We start from the raw sequence: 20,602 nt of genomic DNA on the forward strand, positions 1-20,602 counted from the left end.
TTCCAGGACACGCTCTTTCACTTACTCTAGATCACGTACGCTTCTCCTGATATCATCACACCAGCGGCTGTTCCATTTTAGCTAATTCACGTCAAACCAAAAAGTTATTAGCCGACTGCAAACTGTTCATTATGAACTTTCAGAATACAGGAAAGAGACTGCCGAGAGCATCCTGATAACAGCTGACGTCTTACTCTTTCCTCGTACCTCTCCACGGTCACAGAAAAGCCAAAAGAGACAAAGGCAACCCGAAAACTGACGCCATGGGTCTAGGCGTCCGACCGCCCAGTTAAGTCACTTGTTATTTTCTCTGGTGAGATGATGATGTGGGGTGGGAAAGCAGAAAAGCGGTATTTCCCAGGAAGCTACAGACAAGGGGGATCTGCCCATCTCCAGCTGCTCACCAGGGGTTCAGCTGTTCAACCCTCAGACAGGATACTGATGCACGATGAGACCAGCAGCTACCTGACAGGCACAGGCAGAATTAAGACGAGATTATTCCACATTAGATGGTACAGACGTGCAATTTTAGCGGTGTTACTTCGATCCCGCAGCACACGAACCCATAATCAGGGTATAGAAGTTCTAGTACTATTTTTATTCTTCCCCACTGCTTTAAAAAGGCGACGCTTGAAACAATGACTTTTTTTTTTTTTTTTTAAGATGGTATAGTAAGCAATATTTCTTTTAAAATTGCAGCTGTCCAACAGTTTGAGTCTGTTCTTTTTAAAATGAAACAGCCAGAACGAATGGCGGTGGCAGTCCCAACGTAAAGAGGCCATCGATTATTAAAATCTCCGTACTATAAATCGTGGATGTTGCTTGTCAGCTTGGTGTGTGACTGTAGTATGAATAAGTAGGTAAAATTCCACTAAGGCTATAGTTTGCTCGATCATTCCGCTGTGCAAAAATAGAAATAAAAGCTCTCCCCGTCCTTTCACCCCTTAGTACCAAAACATTCATACACACAGTAAGAAAAAAAAAAAAACGGCAACGGCGCAACGGTCACTGATCCGATTCCTTTCTTTCCTGAGTCTGCCCTGACGCTACTTATGAATTTGCCTACTCAAGAAACGCAATAGAACAGAAAAAAGAGACGGCTTCATTCTGCTTCAGCGATCTATATCTAAGGAAAGCACATACATTTTCCAATGAGACCCATAAAGGAAAGGCGAGGCCAAGCCCTACCTACCTATCGCCAAAGTTACAGAGACAAAGAGGTGCCAACTCTGCGCCCTCTGAACGCACAAAGTCTCCTCCACGCTTACCTAAGCCACTGTCGCCAGATTAACAGAGGCGAAGACGACCTAGCGAGCCTGCGCCTCGAAGGGCTTGGGGCTGGCTAAAATCCCGCCGAGGAGCCACATTTGAGGAGTTCGCAGCGCTACGTGAGAGTGAAGCGCGAGGAAGGGCCGAGAACGAGCCGAGTACCAGCAACGGCCCTTCATCCCCTCCACCTTTCGAAGCGGAGGGGAGAAAAGGGAAACCCACCCTTCAGACCGAGCCGTTTTCCCCCTTTTAAGCTGTTCCCACATCAACGGGGAAGATAAAAATGGAATGTTGAGGAAACTCTATGCAAATTTTCATATATCCATATACAAAAATTTACATAGGTTTTTAATTTTTATTCTTCAGGTAACACAGTCCTGCCCGTCTCTAACGCTTCCCGTGCTGTTTCCATCGAAACGTTTCCTCTTACCGGCAGCAACATATCATTTTATCAGGATGCCAGGAGATCGTTTCCACACAATGCCAGCAGATGTAATTTTCTTAGATGCACACACAGTTCATCATTTAGATACTAGATGACAAGGTGATCGCAGGGTGACTCTGTAATGCAAGTTTGCCGTTTGGTATTTTGAATTCTCAAATGATAAAAAAAAGACTTATCAAATATAAATATCTTTAAGAAAAAAGTAACAAAAGTGCTACATATGATCAAGGAAAACAATTCCGTTAGTTTCTGCTACTTAAAGTAGGTTTGCTTTACAAATATTACCACATCCATTATCAGTATGGCTTCCAATTCTTAATTAAATTGCTCGTAGCAGTATAGCTTTCTCACACCTTAACAAGGACAGAGTAAAGAGAACACAAAACATTCACACCCCATTTCTCAGGTAAGAGATCCTCCTGCCTTTGAACAAACAAACAAAAGTTCGTATTTAGGAGAATGTGTATCCTATGATGGTTATCTAGCCAAGGTCAGGTGCAGAAGTTCTCCAATAACCTTTCAGGCTCGTCAGGACGTAGGCATTAGTTACACAGCCGTGTAAAAATCCCCTCGCCCATTTAACGACCTTAATAACCTTCCTGGAAAGCACTGCTTTTGAAAGTGGCCGAGCGGAGAGGGGAGTCGGGTGGGGACAGAAAAGGCGAGAGGAAGAACGGAAGGTGAGATTGTTAATGACAGATGGACAGAGTCTAGACCTCTTCTGAGCAGGCACCGCTAGCCACGCCAAACAACGAACAGTGGTTTTGAGAAGCGGACTGTTGTCCATTAGACATTCAGCTCATTTTTCATGCGATCCCAGGCTGGGCTTCGATCACGGTCCCAGAGGCAGAAGGCAGTAGTCATCCGCTAAGCCACGCAGCTCATGAGAGTAGAGGATGTCTGTGTTGATTATGTGTGAACGTCAACCGAAATATGCGAGTGTGTTTCCAACGGACATTCTCAGCACAGCACCCAAAAAGTATGTCAAGTCACTGTATGACCAGTGAGGCACGGCTTATTGCAGCTGGAAATCACTCATTCCCATGCCGAGGTGGGGGTTCTAGTGTTCTTTTTACTCTCTGTTGATACTCCCGATCTGGTGTCCATCGACCCTGTGCCACTACCTCAGCTTGCAGCCTTTCAGTCTTAGAGAAGGAAAAGCGTACGGACTATTTTTTTCACACGATCTCTAAGGGTATCCAAGATTTGAAGTGTAGCCTAAGACTTGTAATTGAGGGCTGTCTAAAATACCTGGAAGCACTTTGAATGCTAAGACAGAGCAGCAAGATTTTTCTAGCCACTGGGGCTGGGAGAGGGAGGTTGGTTGGTTGGTTGGTTGGTTGATTGATTATTTATTGGGAATTAATACTGAGAGAGTATATGCAAAGGCTGAGGGCACCATGCCATCTTCACAGAACAAGACCCTAACAGCTAACTGACGTACAAGAAACTGCAAAGTTATACTGTAAGAACACATATTAAGGACCGAGGAAAGTCTGCTAAGGTGCTACGTCTAAAACTAAGTTACTTCTTGCTTTGACCCTCCCCTTTCTTTGTATCAGTCGTCGTCTAGAGCCTCTGTCTTGATCTCGTTGGCTCCTTGCCGGGCCAATGCCAAGATGGTGTGGTTTACCGCTGCCATTTCCACGGCTAATGAAATGGGGTCTTGATGGTCACTATGGCTAGTGCTGTCATCCTGTGCCCGCGGAAAGGAGAAGAGAGAAGCATTGTTACTCCAGAAGCAGAAAACCAGCGGATAAAACTAGTGTGTTAAAGTATCCGACTACGGGCAGCAAATTGCACGTTCATTACAGGGGCAGGAAGCGAAAGGAAATTTATAAAACTGATTTAGGACCCATTTCCCTCACTGTGCAGACAAAGGTAAACGGGCCAAGGAGCGGCGCGCCCAATTTTCGAGAGAGAAATTTCAGGGGGGGGGGGGGGGGGGGAGGTGTTTTTAGGAAAAGATTAAATTATAAAGATAAAAGCGATACAGAAGGTACGTCAGAAAACCAAACTAAGAGAGGAATCGTTACGCACAGATCCGTGCTTCCATTCGGAATACACAGTTCTGGCCATCCCATTTAAAGAACGAGAAAAGGCAGAGGGAACAGCAGCCCGGGGAAAAGAGGCACGGGGTGGCTTCCTCGCGAGGAGAGGCTGAACAGGCTCAGGTGCTTCCCTTCGGCACAGAAACGGCTGATGGTTGACATGGTAAATGTTTATTAGAAGTGATTACTAAATATCCTGGCTTTTCGCCACCTAATAAGCAAGGGAACGGCAATATATTCCAAAGCAGCAACGGGAAGCACTGCTTCACTCATCACAGTTCAGTTGTAGGACTGAGTTTTAGGTCAGAGAAAAGTAAAACTGGTTTGGAAGGGGGACGCGCGTGCGGGTGTGCGGTTAGACGAGCTGAGGGAAAATCGCTCTACTGGGAACTGTCATAAACAAAAGCGGACCCAGTGCCCGGCTCAGGAAGCCTCTCGAAACTACTAACTTCAAGAAGCTGGACGATACTATAATCCAAGCTTTCTACAATTGTCCCGTTCTTTAAAAATACTTCTTCCTTAAATACGACTACTGCTCTCACTCAGAAACAGGACACAAACCCAGACTGACCCTCGGGCTGAGCCACTGTTCTGGGAAGACACCGAATTCACACAGGCATAGGGAAAAAGATGTCGAAAACCTCCTGGACTGTTAAAGAAAAACAGCGCAAGGATTTCGGGGGACTGGGAAACCACCATCGTTCAAATATCCAGGCGAACATACTGCCAGGTCCTCCAGCCCAGCGAACTACACGCCGCAGATTCCTCTGCGTCTATTTTCTAACGGGCAAAGGCCCGCGGCTGCGCGAGGCCCACCGTGCCGAGGGCTGCGCTGGGCGCCACGCACAACTGCGAGGGAGAAACCGTGCTGCTACAGGACTGCGGCAAAACTTGTAGAAATCAAGAAACTCGTAAAAATCCAGGAGGGGCGTTAACGGCCGTACGACAGCAGACCGAAAAGTCTGACAATTCTAGCACGGCTTTTACAGTGAGCTACGCACGTGTGTCAGCCCACACCAGGAAGGGGGTCTGACTGGGTCTGGGGGATAGGAAGGAGAACCAGCAATATCTCATCTCTAATCCCATCTGTCAAATAAATTCTGTTGGGACATTGGGCACGATCACGGAGTTTTCCCCTCTTTAAAACGAGGTACTAATAGTTGCCACATCGTGATCTCGCAATTTTTTAGGATTTTGATTTTTTTTTTTTTTATTTACAGAAAGGAAATGATAAACATTTATCAGTCTTCCAACAGCCTTTAAGTGATGAACTTGTGAAATTTAAGATTTTAAAATGTGCATTATGCATTTCAAATTAAAATGACATGTGGTAAGTGCTGAGGGGGGACAGAAAAGCCAGGATTCGGTAAAATTCTGAGGTTACTTAAAGGGACGCCTTCGTTTACAACAAACTTAGGGCAAACATTGCGATGGGCGCACACTCTAAGGTCCTCTCGGTACTCTTTACCACATAAAAATTTACAAAGTCCTGACTTCTGGAGGTTCAGTCGCTTCATTAGTATTTGGATGAACTTTGCCTTTTAAAGTTCACTAGAGTTTAAGTGTTGCTGTGGAAAACAGAATTGATGGTTTGAGCAGCTAAGGGATGTCAAACGGTCATCAGGAGAGCCTGCCGCTCAATCCACTTTGCTGCTAATGCCTAATTACACTTCATAGAGGAGCCCAGCTAGATTACCAGGAAATGTAATTTTTGAGGACTCCAAACAAAGATCTTTAAATTTTCATAACCAATTTATTTCTTTTTAAAGTGTTCTGGATAACACACAGAAGAAAACCATCGTTTGGGAGCCTAGGTCACACTTCATCTCAGTATTCAGGTCCTGTATGCGACTGACACGGAATCATCCGTGCTCGGCAACACTTTCAAAATATTTCAGAACAGTCACAGAACAGCCTCTCATCCTCTAGGGCGAGCAAAGCTGGCGCCACCAAATCTGCTGGCCATGACCTATAAGAAGGGCTGTAACACCCACGAGAAGCAGAGCGGGTGGGAACGCCTCTGTCGTACCGGGCCACGGCCAAGTCTGCCGGGGACTCGTTTCGGGATGCTCCCCCAGCAGCCCTTCTAGAGGGAGACCTACCTAATTCTCCCAACCGAGGCGAGGCAAAGCGACCTGCCCGCCCCGGCTGTCGGCTGCAGCGCAGAACACAGCTCATATCAAAACATCAAAACCAGAACCAAGCGAGTGAACTGTTCACGTCCACCGGTGCCAAGCACACGCAGCCCTGGGGGGGGCGGGGGGTGGGGGGGGATTTGGCCAACACTGACACCTGAAGGAAAATTGGGAAGGGGATGCAATACCTGTCAGGAAGGTGCGTGAAGGAAGGGTCACCAACTTTAGGGTAGGTGAGGGCTCAGAGTGCGGGAAGGGGTATTCTTTTGCTAGAGAATTTAAAAAAGAAGTTGCTGTCAAGGGTTAAAAATAACCAAGAAAAATAGAGAATAGGCAAGAGTTAAAATGCAAAAAGGAGGAAAAAAAAAAAAAAAAAAGAGACAGATAAATATGTAAACAATCCAAATAGCGGCACATCGTTGCAGAACAACAGGGAACAGGTAAGGGGCCAAATAAATGTCAAACTTGTATTTAATCAAATCCTCTCCCCCCACCCTTCACCCTTTGTCTGTCAGTGTCGCAGGGACGGATCCCGAGACGCTCCTGAAAGGTGCTCCCAGACAACCAGAGGGAGCTCAGCGCCTTACAGGAGGGTGCTCAGTGTGTTGCCGGGGGAGGTTGGCAGAGGGGACTATAAAGTGTGCTGGGCAGGGGCGCACCGCCGGGCTTGTCCGGGCGCCAGATAAGCACCTCACAGCAGCCGTGGCACGGGCGATACCAGAGACGTTTCTTGCAGAAAGACGTCACAGGCACGAGAGGAACACGCATGCCCAGTTCTGCAGGGAAGCGTGTGGGCGCCTGATAATTAGGAGCAGCCGTTAAAGACCTGCACCTCCTTTCCGGAGGGCGGGTAACTACAACGGTGCCAGGGGTAAGGAGAGCGCAAGGTATGCACGGTGCGCTTGGGTGAGTTAACACTCTCCTAACATTTTTCATACATTGCGTGTGGCGTGAATGGTGTAACTTGCTTGTTTGGAGCAGATCCTCCTGTCTTCTTCTACCTTCTCTGCTTCTCTGCCTCCCTCTGAACATCTTCCCTCCTCCTCCCCGTTGCGCACTTGCCAGGCGTCCTGTTGTACGACAATAAATCCACGTGGGTGAATACTGGTTGTTCAAGACATTCGAGCAGGGGAGCTGTGCTCTTCCACCTTCCCCGTTAACAATCGCACAAAAGCAAAACAAAAGCCCGAGACACCCGATTTGCGAGAGGTAGAGGGTGTCATCACGTGACGCGCGAACTCTCCCGTTTTGGGCCGCACGGCTCAGCCGCCACGCTTACCTGCTCCGAGTAGTCGTTGCCATCGACGTCGTCACTGTTGGAATGGCCTCCCGGACTCTGTACATCTATTCCATGGCTCTCCAGGATTGCTGCTTCTTCGAAAAAAGCAAATGGATCCCTAATTTATCTGATGCATTAGAGTAATTAAAAGTAACTACTTTTTTTTTTTGCAATACGTTAGAAGAACTGGAAGAACAGAGTTTTTAGCCTCTTCCTCTCCACTCTCCAGCATTTGGGAAGGTAGCACATGTACAGATACTGGTTTGCCTGAAATCCTTCCCTGCCAACTAGCAGGCTTGTTTGTGAGTAAGAATCCTTGCTTTCCAGCCAGTCTTATTAGAAATTAGCTGAATTTCTACTGCACTGGAGTGGCAAAGGCATTGCCGGTAGATCTTCCCACACAGTTTGGACTGGCAGGACTTGAAGGGGACGGGGAATGTCTGAAAATAGATGGAGAAATTTTTTAAAGCATTTAAGGGACTTAAAAACACACATGTCTCCATCTTCAGGTAGGATCTATGCATCTAAAGCTCCCGTTGGTTCTTTTTAATCTCCTTCTAACCCTTCTCCCCATACAGGTCAGCTACAGCTCCAACTCCATCCATCTTGGACTGACTTTGCTTTCTCCCACCTTCAACAGGTTTCATTTAATAAAAAATAAACGTAGGTTAAATTTCAGTAAAACACCACACGAAAAGAAAATTTTCTTATTCACAAATACGGCAAAGAGAAGCAGTCAGTAAAAGGACATAACCGACATCTGCAAAACTACTGGCCAACAAGCAGGCATGGATGGCTCTCTGTTCGTCTACGTATTGCAAACACACTCCCGCGTAGTACCTAAACGTAAGTGCATAAAATTTTGCATGCGTTGCAGAAGTTTGCTGAGTCCTGGCCACTAATGGGAGTTCATTCTCATTAGAACATCTTCTGTTTATCCTTATTAGAAGGTCTACTTCTTCCAAGTTCGGAGTCACTTCCAGTTTCCTTACCATCAGCTACTGGCACAAAGAACCTGCAGGGCTAACTCTGAAGTGACTTGTTTTATCCTGACCGTCAAGAAAAATCCTTCCTTTGTTCCAGCCACTGGTCACTGTGCGACCCCTCGGAAAGCAGTAAGGAGCACAGGTGGAACCAGAGGAAGCAGTTGGCGCAGAACCTTTGGTCCTACTGGCTGCATCTAAGATGTAAACCAACTCATCTGGACCCGTAGATCCCTGGGGGGTCGCAGGGACGGCGGTAAAAAAGACACCCCAGGTTTTGGCTGAAAAACCGAGCACGTTTCAGCGGAACACAGACACAAGGAAACTTACAGCCAGATAAAAGCGCTTCACAACAGCCGCTTTTCATTTAAACGGCACGCCAAGGTTGTGAACGTGCAGTCGTCTCAGTTTCCCCTATTTCCAATGCAGATATTGTGTGGTTTTATTTTAGATTTTATTTTGGATACCCAAAGGAGCCCGAGCATAGGGAAATATGATTCTCCTTTCGCCAACAGAATTCTCACTTTGGTTTTTAAAACTGATCTTCCAGTAAAACTTCACAACGGCATCATTTTTCCTGCACTGACGATGGAATTCCACAAATTGAGTGCTACCCGTATTTTAGAAGAAATCTAGAACAGCAAGAGACTAATTTTAAAAAATTGCTCTGCGTTTCTATCAAGAATGTCAGAACCCCTAGTGTTTTCATTAACGCTTTTTTACATATTTTCCACCTCTCCTGAGCAAGCGCACATACTGACCCTTGGAAGCAGGCGCTCTGATACATTACCGATATTGGCTCTTCTCTTGATTTCCTTTCTTCTGTTGGCAAACCAATTGTACACTTTAAGGGAGGTAACTCGCTCCAAATCGGATAACTTTTTTCCTATGAAAGTAACGGGGGGGGTGGAAAAATAGAGCATTGTTACTGGCTGGGTTCCAGAGGCAGGCAAAAAACCTTTACGTGTGTGATAAACCCCCAAAATACAGACAGCACTGGAAAGTTATTATAACTGAGAATAAAGTGAATTTCACGTGAATCAAAGTACTGTGCCCAGACGCTTACGGTACTAAATGCCAAACATCTCTCTAAAACCAAAGCAGCCTTTCTTCTTTTGTTAAAATGCAAAATACAGGAATTTCTTTGCAGCTTCAGTCAACTAAAATCCAGAGCCACGGGAGAATAGAGAGCTGCTTTTCTAGTTCGAGCACAAAACCGCGATCCAAAAATCTCCACTTCAGTTCACAGCCCTGCCACAAATCGCGCACCCCTGGGCTAGTTCTCTTACTATGTGCCGCGAGGATATAGTTCAGCGACGCGTTTTCTTCAGCAGCAAAATGAATGAAGACATTTTGTGTCGTCCCCTCCAATCTGCTTTCCTCCCTCTCCACCACCAGCTGCTCTCGCGCTCCCGCAGCACCGATCGCACCCTCTCCATCGCACCAGGACACTTGCCATCTTTTGGGAGAAGGGTGGGGGGATGCTGGAAACCAGATCACTGGAGTTTTACACTTAAACCAACAAAGAAAATCCCGACAACCACCAGCCGGCTACAGGAGACAATCCCTTTTCCTGACCACCCTCACAAAAGAGGGAAGACCAGAGGGATTCGGGACGACCCGGAAACCTCTTCAGCCGGCCTTGACCCGCTGCAACGTAGCTGCACCCTCAGACCTCCGCAGGCTGCAAGGGGACGAGACTCCCCTGCTTCAGACTGTTCCTCAAAGTTTATTTATTCAGCATACAAAACAGTCACGCAACCGAAGCAATCTGCAACTTTAAGTAAGGAGAGATGAGACAAGGCAAAGAAAGAAAATCCGGAGATAGCTACGCTGCTTCCTAACGCTTCGCATCAGTACCACTCACAATATTTTACTGACCCTGAGACAGCGTTTAAGGAGTTTGTTCAAAGTTGCTAAACCAAGCAGCAGCACAGCCAGGGATAAGATCTGAACCTCCTCGGTGCCCCACCTGCTAGATCATTCTGCTTCCCCAACAAAAAGGCCAGAGGCAACATGAAAGCGGCAACAAAGGAAATTTTTACTAGGTGTTAGGAAAAAGTATTTTGCCGTGACAGTGCTCCACAGGGGCCCAGAGGTGGGAAAACCTCCGCTTTTGGAGATATTCAAAACGGAACGAGGTAAAGCCCTGAGCAACCTAATCTAAGCTGGTCCTGCCTGACCAGATGATCTCCAGATGTCCCTTCCAGCCTAAATCGCTCTGCGATTCTGTGCCATCCTGTGACTGTCCCAATGTTCCGGAGTCACACCTTGGCTTTCTTTTGCGCTAATTTTTATTCTGGTTATATAAAAATCTAAATATACCCAAAATACAAGTTCTGAAAACTGTGTAAATGTTCGGTTAGCAGCACTGAGCAAAGGCAGGGGCGTCCGCTAGCGCTACACTGACTGTTCACGCTCCTCTCCCAAGTACGACTTCTCCAGGAACAGGGAAAATGCAACTCGTTGACCCAAATCCAAGGTCCTCCCTTAATACCCAGGTCCTAATCCGAGAGCCCTGTCTTGTAAAGCAAACTGAGAGCTGTGCTCCTTACTGCTCTGAGGACCTGCTGGGTGACCTCCGGCACGCCTCTGTCTGTGAACCGAAGATTTCCCATCTGTAAAAAGGAACCAGTAAAACTCACTCACTTTCGTGGAGCGTAAGAAAATTCTCGGATCACTAACGCACGCTTTGTAACACGTACTCCCAAATAAGTGAGCGGAAAGAATGAAAGCCTTTAAGACATGTTTATTTTCTTAGCAATGCCATTTACAAAGCTGTATAAACGAAAGGTTCAGATGCACAACTCGTCCTTCGCGCCTCCGACGGTGGGAATTTCAGTTGCCGTCGCTGGCATTTAGGTTTGAAAACTGCGCTGACTGTCACGTTCATGCAAGTACGGCGGCTCTGAACACCACCAGTCACAGAAGGCTCAAGAAAGAAACCTACCACCAGTGCAGAGCACTACATTTGTTAGTAAAAGCCATAAAATGAGATTTGCCAAATTTAGCGGGGGATGTTGCAATGGAATTGCAGTTGCCTTTGGAAAGGACACCGCGATCAGCTCCTCACCTGGCTTTTGTATCACTGCGTTGCAGGCGTTTGCAATTTCTTCCCTCTTTGCCTCATCTGGATACTGATTCTCATTGAAGTAACTGCAAGGGGAGAGGGGAAGAAAAAAAAAAAACAAGTTTTTTTTCAGGAATCAGAGCATGAATGCTCCAAAGCAGCTTCACTAAAAGGTGTCAACCACTCGTTTATGCATCGCTCTCACAACGGTAACACAGACACAGCAGATTTTATGTAAATCTGTATACGCGTAAGGTAATACCGGCATGCACTTATATCCACGCAGAGAGGATAAAACTTCCCAAACGCCTCAGATAAATGACTATTATCTCAGCATTCGCAGTGTCACGTCAGCACCTGGAATATTGTACTGGGAGATACACCCAAGTAGGCAATGCCACGAATATCAGAGTTAAGACTGTCAAGTGAAGCACCATGTGAGAAGATGTCTCTTCTTTGCTTCTGCCTTTTTTTATTGTCATTTGCTTATTTTTCTCCCCGACTATAACCCCAACTTAGGCAGAGTCATACAAATGAAGGAGCTGTTCAATATTTATTTTGATCCCTGGGTCAATATATACACACATACTTGTACATATATTAGACACAAACACACACAAATATTGTGTACTTTAGACAGATATGGTATGAAGATTGTACAGACACAATCACACAGTAATACAGTAAGATTTACAGAGGCAGACTAGTTTGGTTTTTTTTTTCAGTCACAATCTAAAAATTTTAAATCTTCCCCAGAACAACATATTGAGTATAGTATATTTTAACAGTACTTTTTTCTGAATAATTGTGATTTTATTGTACTTTATATGCAGTAAACATCCCATAAAAGTTAAACTGTTTTCTCTTTTACTTCATTTAAGTGCTTTACAAATTTTAATGAACTGATTTACATTCCACAGAGCTTATCAGATTTGCATTAAAAACAACAAAAAGTCCTGTTTACTTCAATGGACTCTGATAAGCGTGCCATAAGCAGGGACTGCTACATTTTTTTCTGTAGATTGTCCGTAATACATAATCCCAAGATTTCTTTGATCAACTTTGATCAGCAGCAGGTTCAGCTCTCGGACAGCTGCTCTGTATTTGAAAATAAGATGTTTCCTTTACTTGTAGATCATTTGGCGTTGGGAGATTCAGGCGTATTTAGGCAATTATTGTTTTCCACGGTCATATTTTTTCCTCTGGTGGATCGGCCCCTGCACAGTTCCTTTCTATGGAAACCTGGATTCTGCTCCGTACAGCACCCGTTTCTGTCCAACCCTCTCTTGAAGACGTGGTACTAACGCAGATCCCTCTCACTATTTCACTTCCAGTTTATTTCAATTCACTGCAAATACATACTTTGAACATTCGGTTCGAATTTCAGGTACTACTTCTTCGTCCCATTGTTCCCAGTGCTATTTACAGTTGCGGCTATGCCCACAAAAGGGAGTCCCACGTCAGAGCTGCTACTCACTGACTACGAGGAATCGCCCAGGAGCATGGCGAGTCGCGCCGTTACTGTACCCCACTTGTTCGCTAGCTCAGGGAGCAAGCGGAACCGCAGGAACAGCTCCATCTTCCTGAAATGAAGGGCAGCCTACATCTATTCGGGCTTCGGAGGCAATCACATTTACACGTAAACACCCACTACTTCTTCCCTGCACCTCCGAGTTGCCCTTAGGAAGTAAATCCAGAGAGACTGCCCAGAACTGCAGTTCCCACCCGGCTTCATCCTACTCCGAAAACCAGCCGAGATATTGGCCATTAGACCCGGAGAGGAGGACACCCGTTTCCACTTACTTTCTGGGAAGCTTTAAACACGTGGCACCGTCAACCCCGGCACTGGCACCGGCAGGAACACTCCCTGAATTATCAGCAAGAGCTTTTCTTCCCCCCTCAGCTTCCAGCAGTACCCCCGGTCTCTGGGAATGGCATTTCTTAGAATATATTCTTTCCTCTTCCAGACATACCATCCTTTCTATTATTCTATATATATATATTCTGTAATTTTAAGTGATCTATGCGTCTATCTTAACTTGCAAACTCCCATTCAAAGGGATCGTGTTCTGCACAAAGATTTTTTGGCGGATGGAGAGTTTGGAAAACGGACAAGAAAATGTTTTTTCTTGCGATGGAAGAAAGTTAGCGATGGAAGCAGAAGCTCAGGATCACAGTCCAACTGCCTCACGACCGCGTCTCAGCCCTCCCACCTACAAAGCAGAGCACTCCACTCTCCGCCCAGAGACAAGAACTCTTTTAAGTGCCATGAGATAAAGGAACCTCAGGGCATCGCAGCTGAAAACTGCTGTACTGTTCTTTACATGAATATATCACATGATTTGGGAGTCCTAGTCGGCAATCCAGGTCATCACTGTGTGTACAAAAATTAAGCCAGCGAATTTTGGTAGCCGTAACAGCTATTTTATAGATTCCTTTTCACGGAATCACGGAATCTTCAGAGTTGGAAGGGACATTCCTCAGGACTGCATCCCGGCGGGTCTGGAAACTCTCCAGAGAAGGGCACTCCCCCCTCCCTGGGCAGCTGTGCCCGTGCTCTGCCACCCGAACCGGAAAGAAGTGTTTCCGTGTATTTGAACGGAACTTCCCATGTTCCAGCTTGTGCCCATTGCCCCTCGTCCTGTCACTGGGAACCACTGAAAAGAGCCCGGCTCCATCCTCCTTCAGCCCCCCCTTTAGATACTTGTACGCCATAAGAAGGTCTCCCCTCAGCCTTCTCTTCTCCAGGCTAAAGAGTCCCAGCGCTCTCAGCCTTTCCTCATACGGGAGATGCTCCGATCCCTTCATCATCTTAGTTGCCCTTCGCTGGACTCGCTCCAGCAGTTCCCTGTCCCTCTTGAACTGGGGAGCCCAAAACTGGACACAGTATTCCAGTTGTGGCCTCACCAGTGCAGAGTAGAAGGGGAGAATGACCTCCCTCGACCTACTGGCCACACTCTTCCCTCTGCAGCCCAGGATTCCATTGGCCTTTTTGGCGACAAGGGCACATTGCTGGGCCATGGATAATTTACTGTCTACCACGACCCCCAGATCCTTCTCCTCCGAGCTAGTTCCCAGCAGGTCCGCCCCTAACCTATACTGGTTACTTTGCTGAACATTATTTTGTTTATAGATACCTGTCAAAAGTCAAGAACAAACACCATGAAAAACCCCCTCAAAATCAGAAAACCTGATGGCTCTACATTTAGTGCGCGTAGTGCACAGGTGCACTAAAACCAGAAGGTGAAACCCTGATATCGTGCAATATTCTGGATCTAGATCATGCTAGATGACACCTAACTTTATGGAAAAAATGACAAAAGATATAAAATTAAGAAACAGTGAATACTTAAACTGCTCATTCTTATGCTGATGCAAGACACTGAGACCCCAATTAATGAAGAAATAATGACACAAGAGCCACTAGTGATCCTTCTCTTGGCACGTAACTAAATACTATTCTTTTAGGACATCACTGACTGCCATATGCTTTTGGGGGCTCAAAACAAAAAAGCTCAGTTTCTACAAACAACAAAACTTCGTCTCAAGTTGACAATTCTCAGGGATAAAAGGAAATCTCCCTGCGATGGAGCAAACTTCCAGGACTGGACAATGAACAAGATAACTCTTCTGGCAAACAAGGACGTCTTCTTTGTGTAGTCCAATCATTTTTGTGATTTAGAAAAAAACTCACTGAAACAGTAATTCTTATCTTAACACATTTTACAACTGAATAAGCTGTAAACTTTTTCATTTGATTGGATCAAAATATATTTTTCATCATTCTGAAACATCTTTAAATTCAAATACAAACATCTTTTACTGTAAATGTCTGAAAGTTTCTACAAGAAAAGTGATTCCCACTTAAAAATCTGAAAACTCTTTTCATCCTGAAATTCCATTTCATGAAAAAAACACCAAAATTTTGAGAAATTTTCAGGCAGCTCGCCTGGTAAATAAGACATTTACACGGAAATCACAAAGCTAAGAGGGTGCCAGAGGGAAGCTGGAAGGGAACTACCTGAGTAGCGCAGGGTAAGTGTGGGGTACTGCATCTGGGGAGGAATAACCCCCTGCACCAGTACAGGTTGGGGGCTGACCTGCTGGAGAGCAGCTCTGTGGAAAGGGACCTGGCAGTTCTGGTGGCCAACAGGATGCCCACGAGCCAGCAATGTGCCCTGGTGGCCAAGAAGGCCAATGGCATCCTGGGGGGCATCAAGCAGAGTGTGGCCAGCAGGGCGAGGGAGGTCATCCTCCCCCTCTGCTCTGCCCCAGTGAGGCCACATCTGGAGCACTGTGTCCAGTTCGGGGCTCCCCAGGTCAAGAAGGAGAGGGAACTGCTGGAGAGGGTCCAGCAAAGGGCTACGGAGATGATGAGGGGACTGGAGCGTCTTTCTGATGAGGAAACAGTCTTATGATGGGAACCGTCTTTTTTCAGTGGTGCCCAGTGACAGGACAAGAGGGAACGGGCACAAACGTGACCATGGGCAGTTCCATCTCAACCTGAGGAGGGACTTCTCTCCTGTGGGGGCGGCAGAGCACTGGCACAGCTGCCCAGAGAGGGGGGGGAGTCTCCCCCTCTGGAGCCATTCCAAACCCGCCTGGACGTGTCCTGTGCCACTGCTGGAGGTGCCCCTGCTCTGGCGGGGGGTGGCACTGGGGGAGCTTCAGAGGGCCCTTCCAGCCCTCACCAGTCTGGGATGCTGTGTTAATTTTGGTTTCTGTAGTTGGCACAGTAATTTTCGTACCTGCCTCTCCTTCCACCTGCTGGCTTACTCCTTATCCACACTAGTCACTTGTCTCCTCCTTCCCCCCCGACGCTGGAGCTGCCTATGGACTTGTCCAACCCTCAACTCATGCTCCCCAAAACCGTATCTTCTCCTCAACTTCTCCTGGTAGTATTCTTCTCCATCACCGTGCTGTGCTTTTACCCTTTGACAGAGACTGCCAGCTGGTTTTATCAGAGAAGAGATCACGCTTGGGAGTTTTTGACTGCAAAGAAAAAGGTCGCATGGCTACAGGTAACCAAAAACACACCACCTCAACCGTAAGAGCCGATTTTCATCCTCAGCCTCCAAATTCTCGGAAGAAACACTCTACTAACACATTCATATTTCAATCCCATCACTTATTTCAAGGTCTTAAGGGGACTTGTGTGTGATATACCATGACACAAAGCACAGCACTTAAAGCCTCCCAACATTTCTGGAAAGTAGGTGAGAATAACGGAGTTTTCAAGATAGGGACGCCGTGGCGAAAACCTCAGTATTTTATCATTGACTGGTTTGCTCATGTAAAAGTTGTCAACGCACTGTGAATTTTTTGACTATGGTTCTTCTCGCAAGCAGGAAATGAATTAATCTGCCGCCGGTTATCTGTCAGGTATACCCTCGCTAAGGGACGGGGAATCAACGCGGGATGTCTGAATTTCTCTTCACAGCTACAAACCACAGCCTGATCACAGTCTGAAAAGTTCCTGAAAACTACAAATGAAAACTATGAAGCAATATGAACTCAAAAGGAAAAAAAAAAAAAAAAAAGAATAAAGAAAAAGAGCAGGCGCAAGTAAATCCGGCGAAGGCACACGGCTTTCTAGACAAAGGGCAGCTGTCAGCTGAATACCTTCAATGAAGAAACCAAATGATCTCTTTTGTAGAAAATGACAGTGGAGGATTAAAATGAAAAGTGGCCAAATAATTTACATGAGATGAGAATCCATATGATGGTAAAGAATGTAGATATCCTTGAAGCGGTTTCATTTCAATAACACCGAAGCCCAGAAAAATTGCAGATTCAGAGAAACCCTCTTTCTTTCAGGGATAATGCGCTTAGGACAATGACGGAGAGAGAATCCATCTCAGCCCCGGGCTCCATAATGGAAGTAAACGCATTTGCCCCTACTCTTTCAGATAGGGGCACCTTGGTAATTCCTGCAATAGCTGCCAATCTTTTTTTTTTCTTTTTTTTTTTTTTTTTCTTTTTTTTTCTCGGCTGTAGGGCTTCTGTTATCCAGGCCTAGGTATCAGATGCATTAAGCAATGCCTCGCTAGAGTTCCCGATAATCCACAGTGGAAGTTTTGTTGCTTCCTATCAGTTTTGCAGCTGCCAGGGAGGTGTCTGAAAGGACGCAGGGTACGGCGCAGCGGAAGGACGGCCGGGTTCGGTGCTTTTTCGGAGGGCTGGATGTCAGACACAGACCGACGAAACCCCAGCACTGCTCAAAAGACGCTGGGGCCGGGGAAAGGCTTAGTTTAGCGTGACATAACGGTTTAGCGTGACATCACCGTTAGCGTGACATAACAGTTAAAGCTTCAAAGAGTGGGAAGTGATTCGAAGCAGAGAGGCTCAAATGTGTTGCAGGGTAACAACTCGCCGCGGGTCAGCCGCTACGGCAGAATTACACACACTCGAGGTGAGGTAATTCAGGTGTGCGTTCATCAGGGCAACCTCACTGAAAGAAGGATAATTTACCTTGCAATTAACGGGAAGGAAGAAGACGCAGATGGATATTTACTGAAGAACAGCGGACGTGCTGCGAGTTCACTCCCTCGTTTCACTTGGCGTTTGTGTCTCCGGGTTCCCACCCCCATGGCCGCGGGAAGCACCAGCGGGCGGAACCTCCCGACGCCTCCACCAAAGGCCGTCTTCCCCGAAAATGGGGCTGCAGTCCAGCTTAACGCAACTTAAGCACAGACTGAAAGGAATGGTCCTGTCCTCTCCCTCACTCCCATTCTGCGGGAAGGACTGGTGCTCCGGTCCAGCTTCCCACGCGCGCCAAGAGCGGTGGCTGCGCGGCCAAGGGAGGCGGGCAGGAGACGGCTGAAACACGCAGCTGGGACCGGTCCCTTCAATGGCAGCTCGCACACATCCTCTCCAACCGATGCTAAAAGCAAAGCCCGAGCGATGGGCTCGGCGACCGGCCCGGGGACGCGTGGAAAAAAAAAACAAACCAACCCAGAACCGCCCATTTTCCCCAGCTCCCATCTGACCCCTGTTGATGAACAGATCTTGCTGCCACCAGGGACCGAGCTCCCTGCCAAACCCTCTGGTGTCTCAAAATACACGAGAGTGCAAGCTGCTCTTTTGTCTTCGATAAGACTGCCTGTAATTTCAGCTCCCTATCTAATTTCCCTTCGAACGGTACCTCTGCTTTCCACTGACAAGTTACATAAAACACTCGAATATGGTTACCTACTTTATCTCTCATTAGTGTATTTATCACCGTAGTATCACCCAGTAGCAAGAGGTCATTGTTTCAGTCTTTGTGGCTTTTAACAGAACTATTATCCAGGCTGTCAAATCAATGGAAATATTTCTGAAGTTAGTCCGTCATCTGCGCCTGAGATCTTATCTCTGCGTGGCATGAGACAGACTGTCAGAGAAGTGACATTCAAAGCATAATCTCATCAGAAAGTGTAATGACTAGTTTATTTCCCAGTAAATACTGGCCAAGAGTATCACTAATGCCATTTTCAGCGAGGTCAACAGATGACACCATCCATTTTATCTACTGATATTTCTACAGATTCTATAACATCGGCATGCATGTCAACTAAACAGTTCACCCCACGACATACAGTGAAGTCATTTCTATTCTAGACAGCAAAATTAAAGCTCAAAGATATCTTCTTCACAGATAAACTGATGGAGCTGAGAATTACACTGAAGACACCGTCTTCTCTTTCCCCCAGCACTGCAAAACGCAACCTACCAGTTTAGTTACTACAGGAAACATCTGGTGGGGCACTTTTGCTCTTGAGATCAGCCACGGATGAGAACCACAGCCCTCTGGATGAGAATTTAGCTGCAGCGTCAGCTCAACTGGACCTTCCACCCAGGCAAAAGACAAATTGAAAAAAAAATCCCAAACCCAGAAAAAAATACTGATGAACACAACTGCTATGGCTCTCCACTGTTTTCCCTACTGCACTATCATTTATCGAGGGGCTTTAATAGGTCTATGGGTTTGACGGACCGGAGAAACCACGGTAGGACTCTAGCTTGACCTCTTCTACAGCACTCAGCAACTCTGGCATTAAGCCCAGATCTTCTGTTCGACCTACAGAGATATCCAGTCCCAACATAAAAATCTGGGATTTTGTCCAATGTAGAATCTACCATAATTTTGAATAAGTTTTGGAACCAAACTGTAAGAATCCTCAGTCTTTGAAAATCTGCGTCTCATTCCCAGCTTGAGCTTTCAACCCCAGGGTATTGCCATACTCTGTCTAAGGAGACAACAGGTTTTAAGTCTGGAAGAGTAATGTCACTGTGAGACATGTTTCATTCTTGTGCTTCTTTTCATGGAAAGTGCAAGTCAACAGGACTAGATCACTTAAAGCACCAGACATGAATAAATTTTAATTATTTCACATGTCAGTACGTGTTTGTGTATGTAAATTGTATAGTCATTTCAGTACACACTAAAAAACTCCCATAATAGAGCTGACACCCTATTCTGGTTTTACAAATCAGTGCCTAAACACTGAGACAGTCATTTTACTGATGTTTCTTAGCAGGAATCTACTCTGCAATGTAGATTAAAATGCCAAAAATACACCTTGCGCTGGAGCGCATAAAACTGTATGACCTTCAAAGCTACTATAACATCATCAAGTTTCTAATTTTTTAAAAATTATTTTCTCAGTATTTTGACAGGGGTCTCAAGCACCACCACAGTCCTACCAAGCTATTAATATTATCCTAAAAATTCTTTAAAAACAAAATTAATTGATAATAGCTCTGAAAGCCTCATACTTGCAAAAGATAATCTATGCCTCCTAATCTACAGCACCCCACTGTCGAGATAATTAACAATTAAAAAAAGAATAGTTAAGACATCGGAGGTGGCAATTTACTCTTCCTTGTAATTGGATTTGGTGATAAGAGTATTTTTGAAATTACACAACAGCTCTCTTCTGAATGGAAAGATTTGGAGTTTTTAGCAATTTCAAACACAGGTACTTTCTGCTTGAGGCACCTCGAAGACACTGACAGCAGACAACGGCTAAAATTTTATGACTAGCCTTAAACTTAATGGTATCGCAGACTCCCCAAACCAACACAGTTAACTAAATTGTTCGTGAAATAAAAGAAAAAAAAAAAAACCAAACAAAAAAAGACGGGAATTTTTTGAAGCCAGCAACTAACTCATCGAGACATGATAAAGTAAGAATCGTTCTGTAATACTTCAACAGCTGGGTGGTGTGAGCATACAGCACCTTCACAGCTCTTCCTAACAAGGCGTCTAAGCACGAATAACAGTATCTCTTGTTCTCCGTTATTTACTTGCAATATTTAAATTGAGACCTACACACTACAGGGATATTTACGTGCATTAAATCCTCTGGGCTTAACCGACTGATAAACA

General features: G+C 45.8%; 1 protein-coding gene across 4 annotated transcripts in view; it reads right to left on the bottom strand.

Moving 5' to 3' along the window:
• Nucleotides 1-3,250: 3,250 nt before the first annotated feature.
• Nucleotides 3,251-20,602, bottom strand: part of HMBOX1 (homeobox containing 1) — a 113,111-nt gene continuing 95,759 nt past the window's right edge. For 2 of the 4 annotated variants that reach the window (XM_082480453.1, XM_082480455.1), the window contains 5 exons: nucleotides 11,236-11,318; nucleotides 8,953-9,048; nucleotides 7,180-7,274; nucleotides 6,869-6,970; nucleotides 3,251-3,410 (listed from right to left, as the gene is read on the bottom strand). In XM_082480453.1, coding sequence (XP_082336579.1) covers nucleotides 3,273-3,410; nucleotides 6,869-6,970; nucleotides 7,180-7,274; nucleotides 8,953-9,048; nucleotides 11,236-11,318 — 514 coding nt within the window. In that variant the 3' untranslated portion in view covers nucleotides 3,251-3,272. Of the gene's footprint in view, nucleotides 3,411-6,838; nucleotides 6,971-7,179; nucleotides 7,275-8,952; nucleotides 9,049-11,235; nucleotides 11,319-20,602 lie in introns of all 4 variants that reach the window. The other 2 variants (XM_082480454.1, XM_082480452.1) reach the window with 2 other exon arrangements.

Source organism: Vanellus vanellus (genome assembly GCF_965231255.1).
Source record: "Vanellus vanellus genome assembly, chromosome: 3".
Lineage (NCBI taxonomy): Eukaryota > Metazoa > Chordata > Aves > Charadriiformes > Charadriidae > Vanellus > Vanellus vanellus.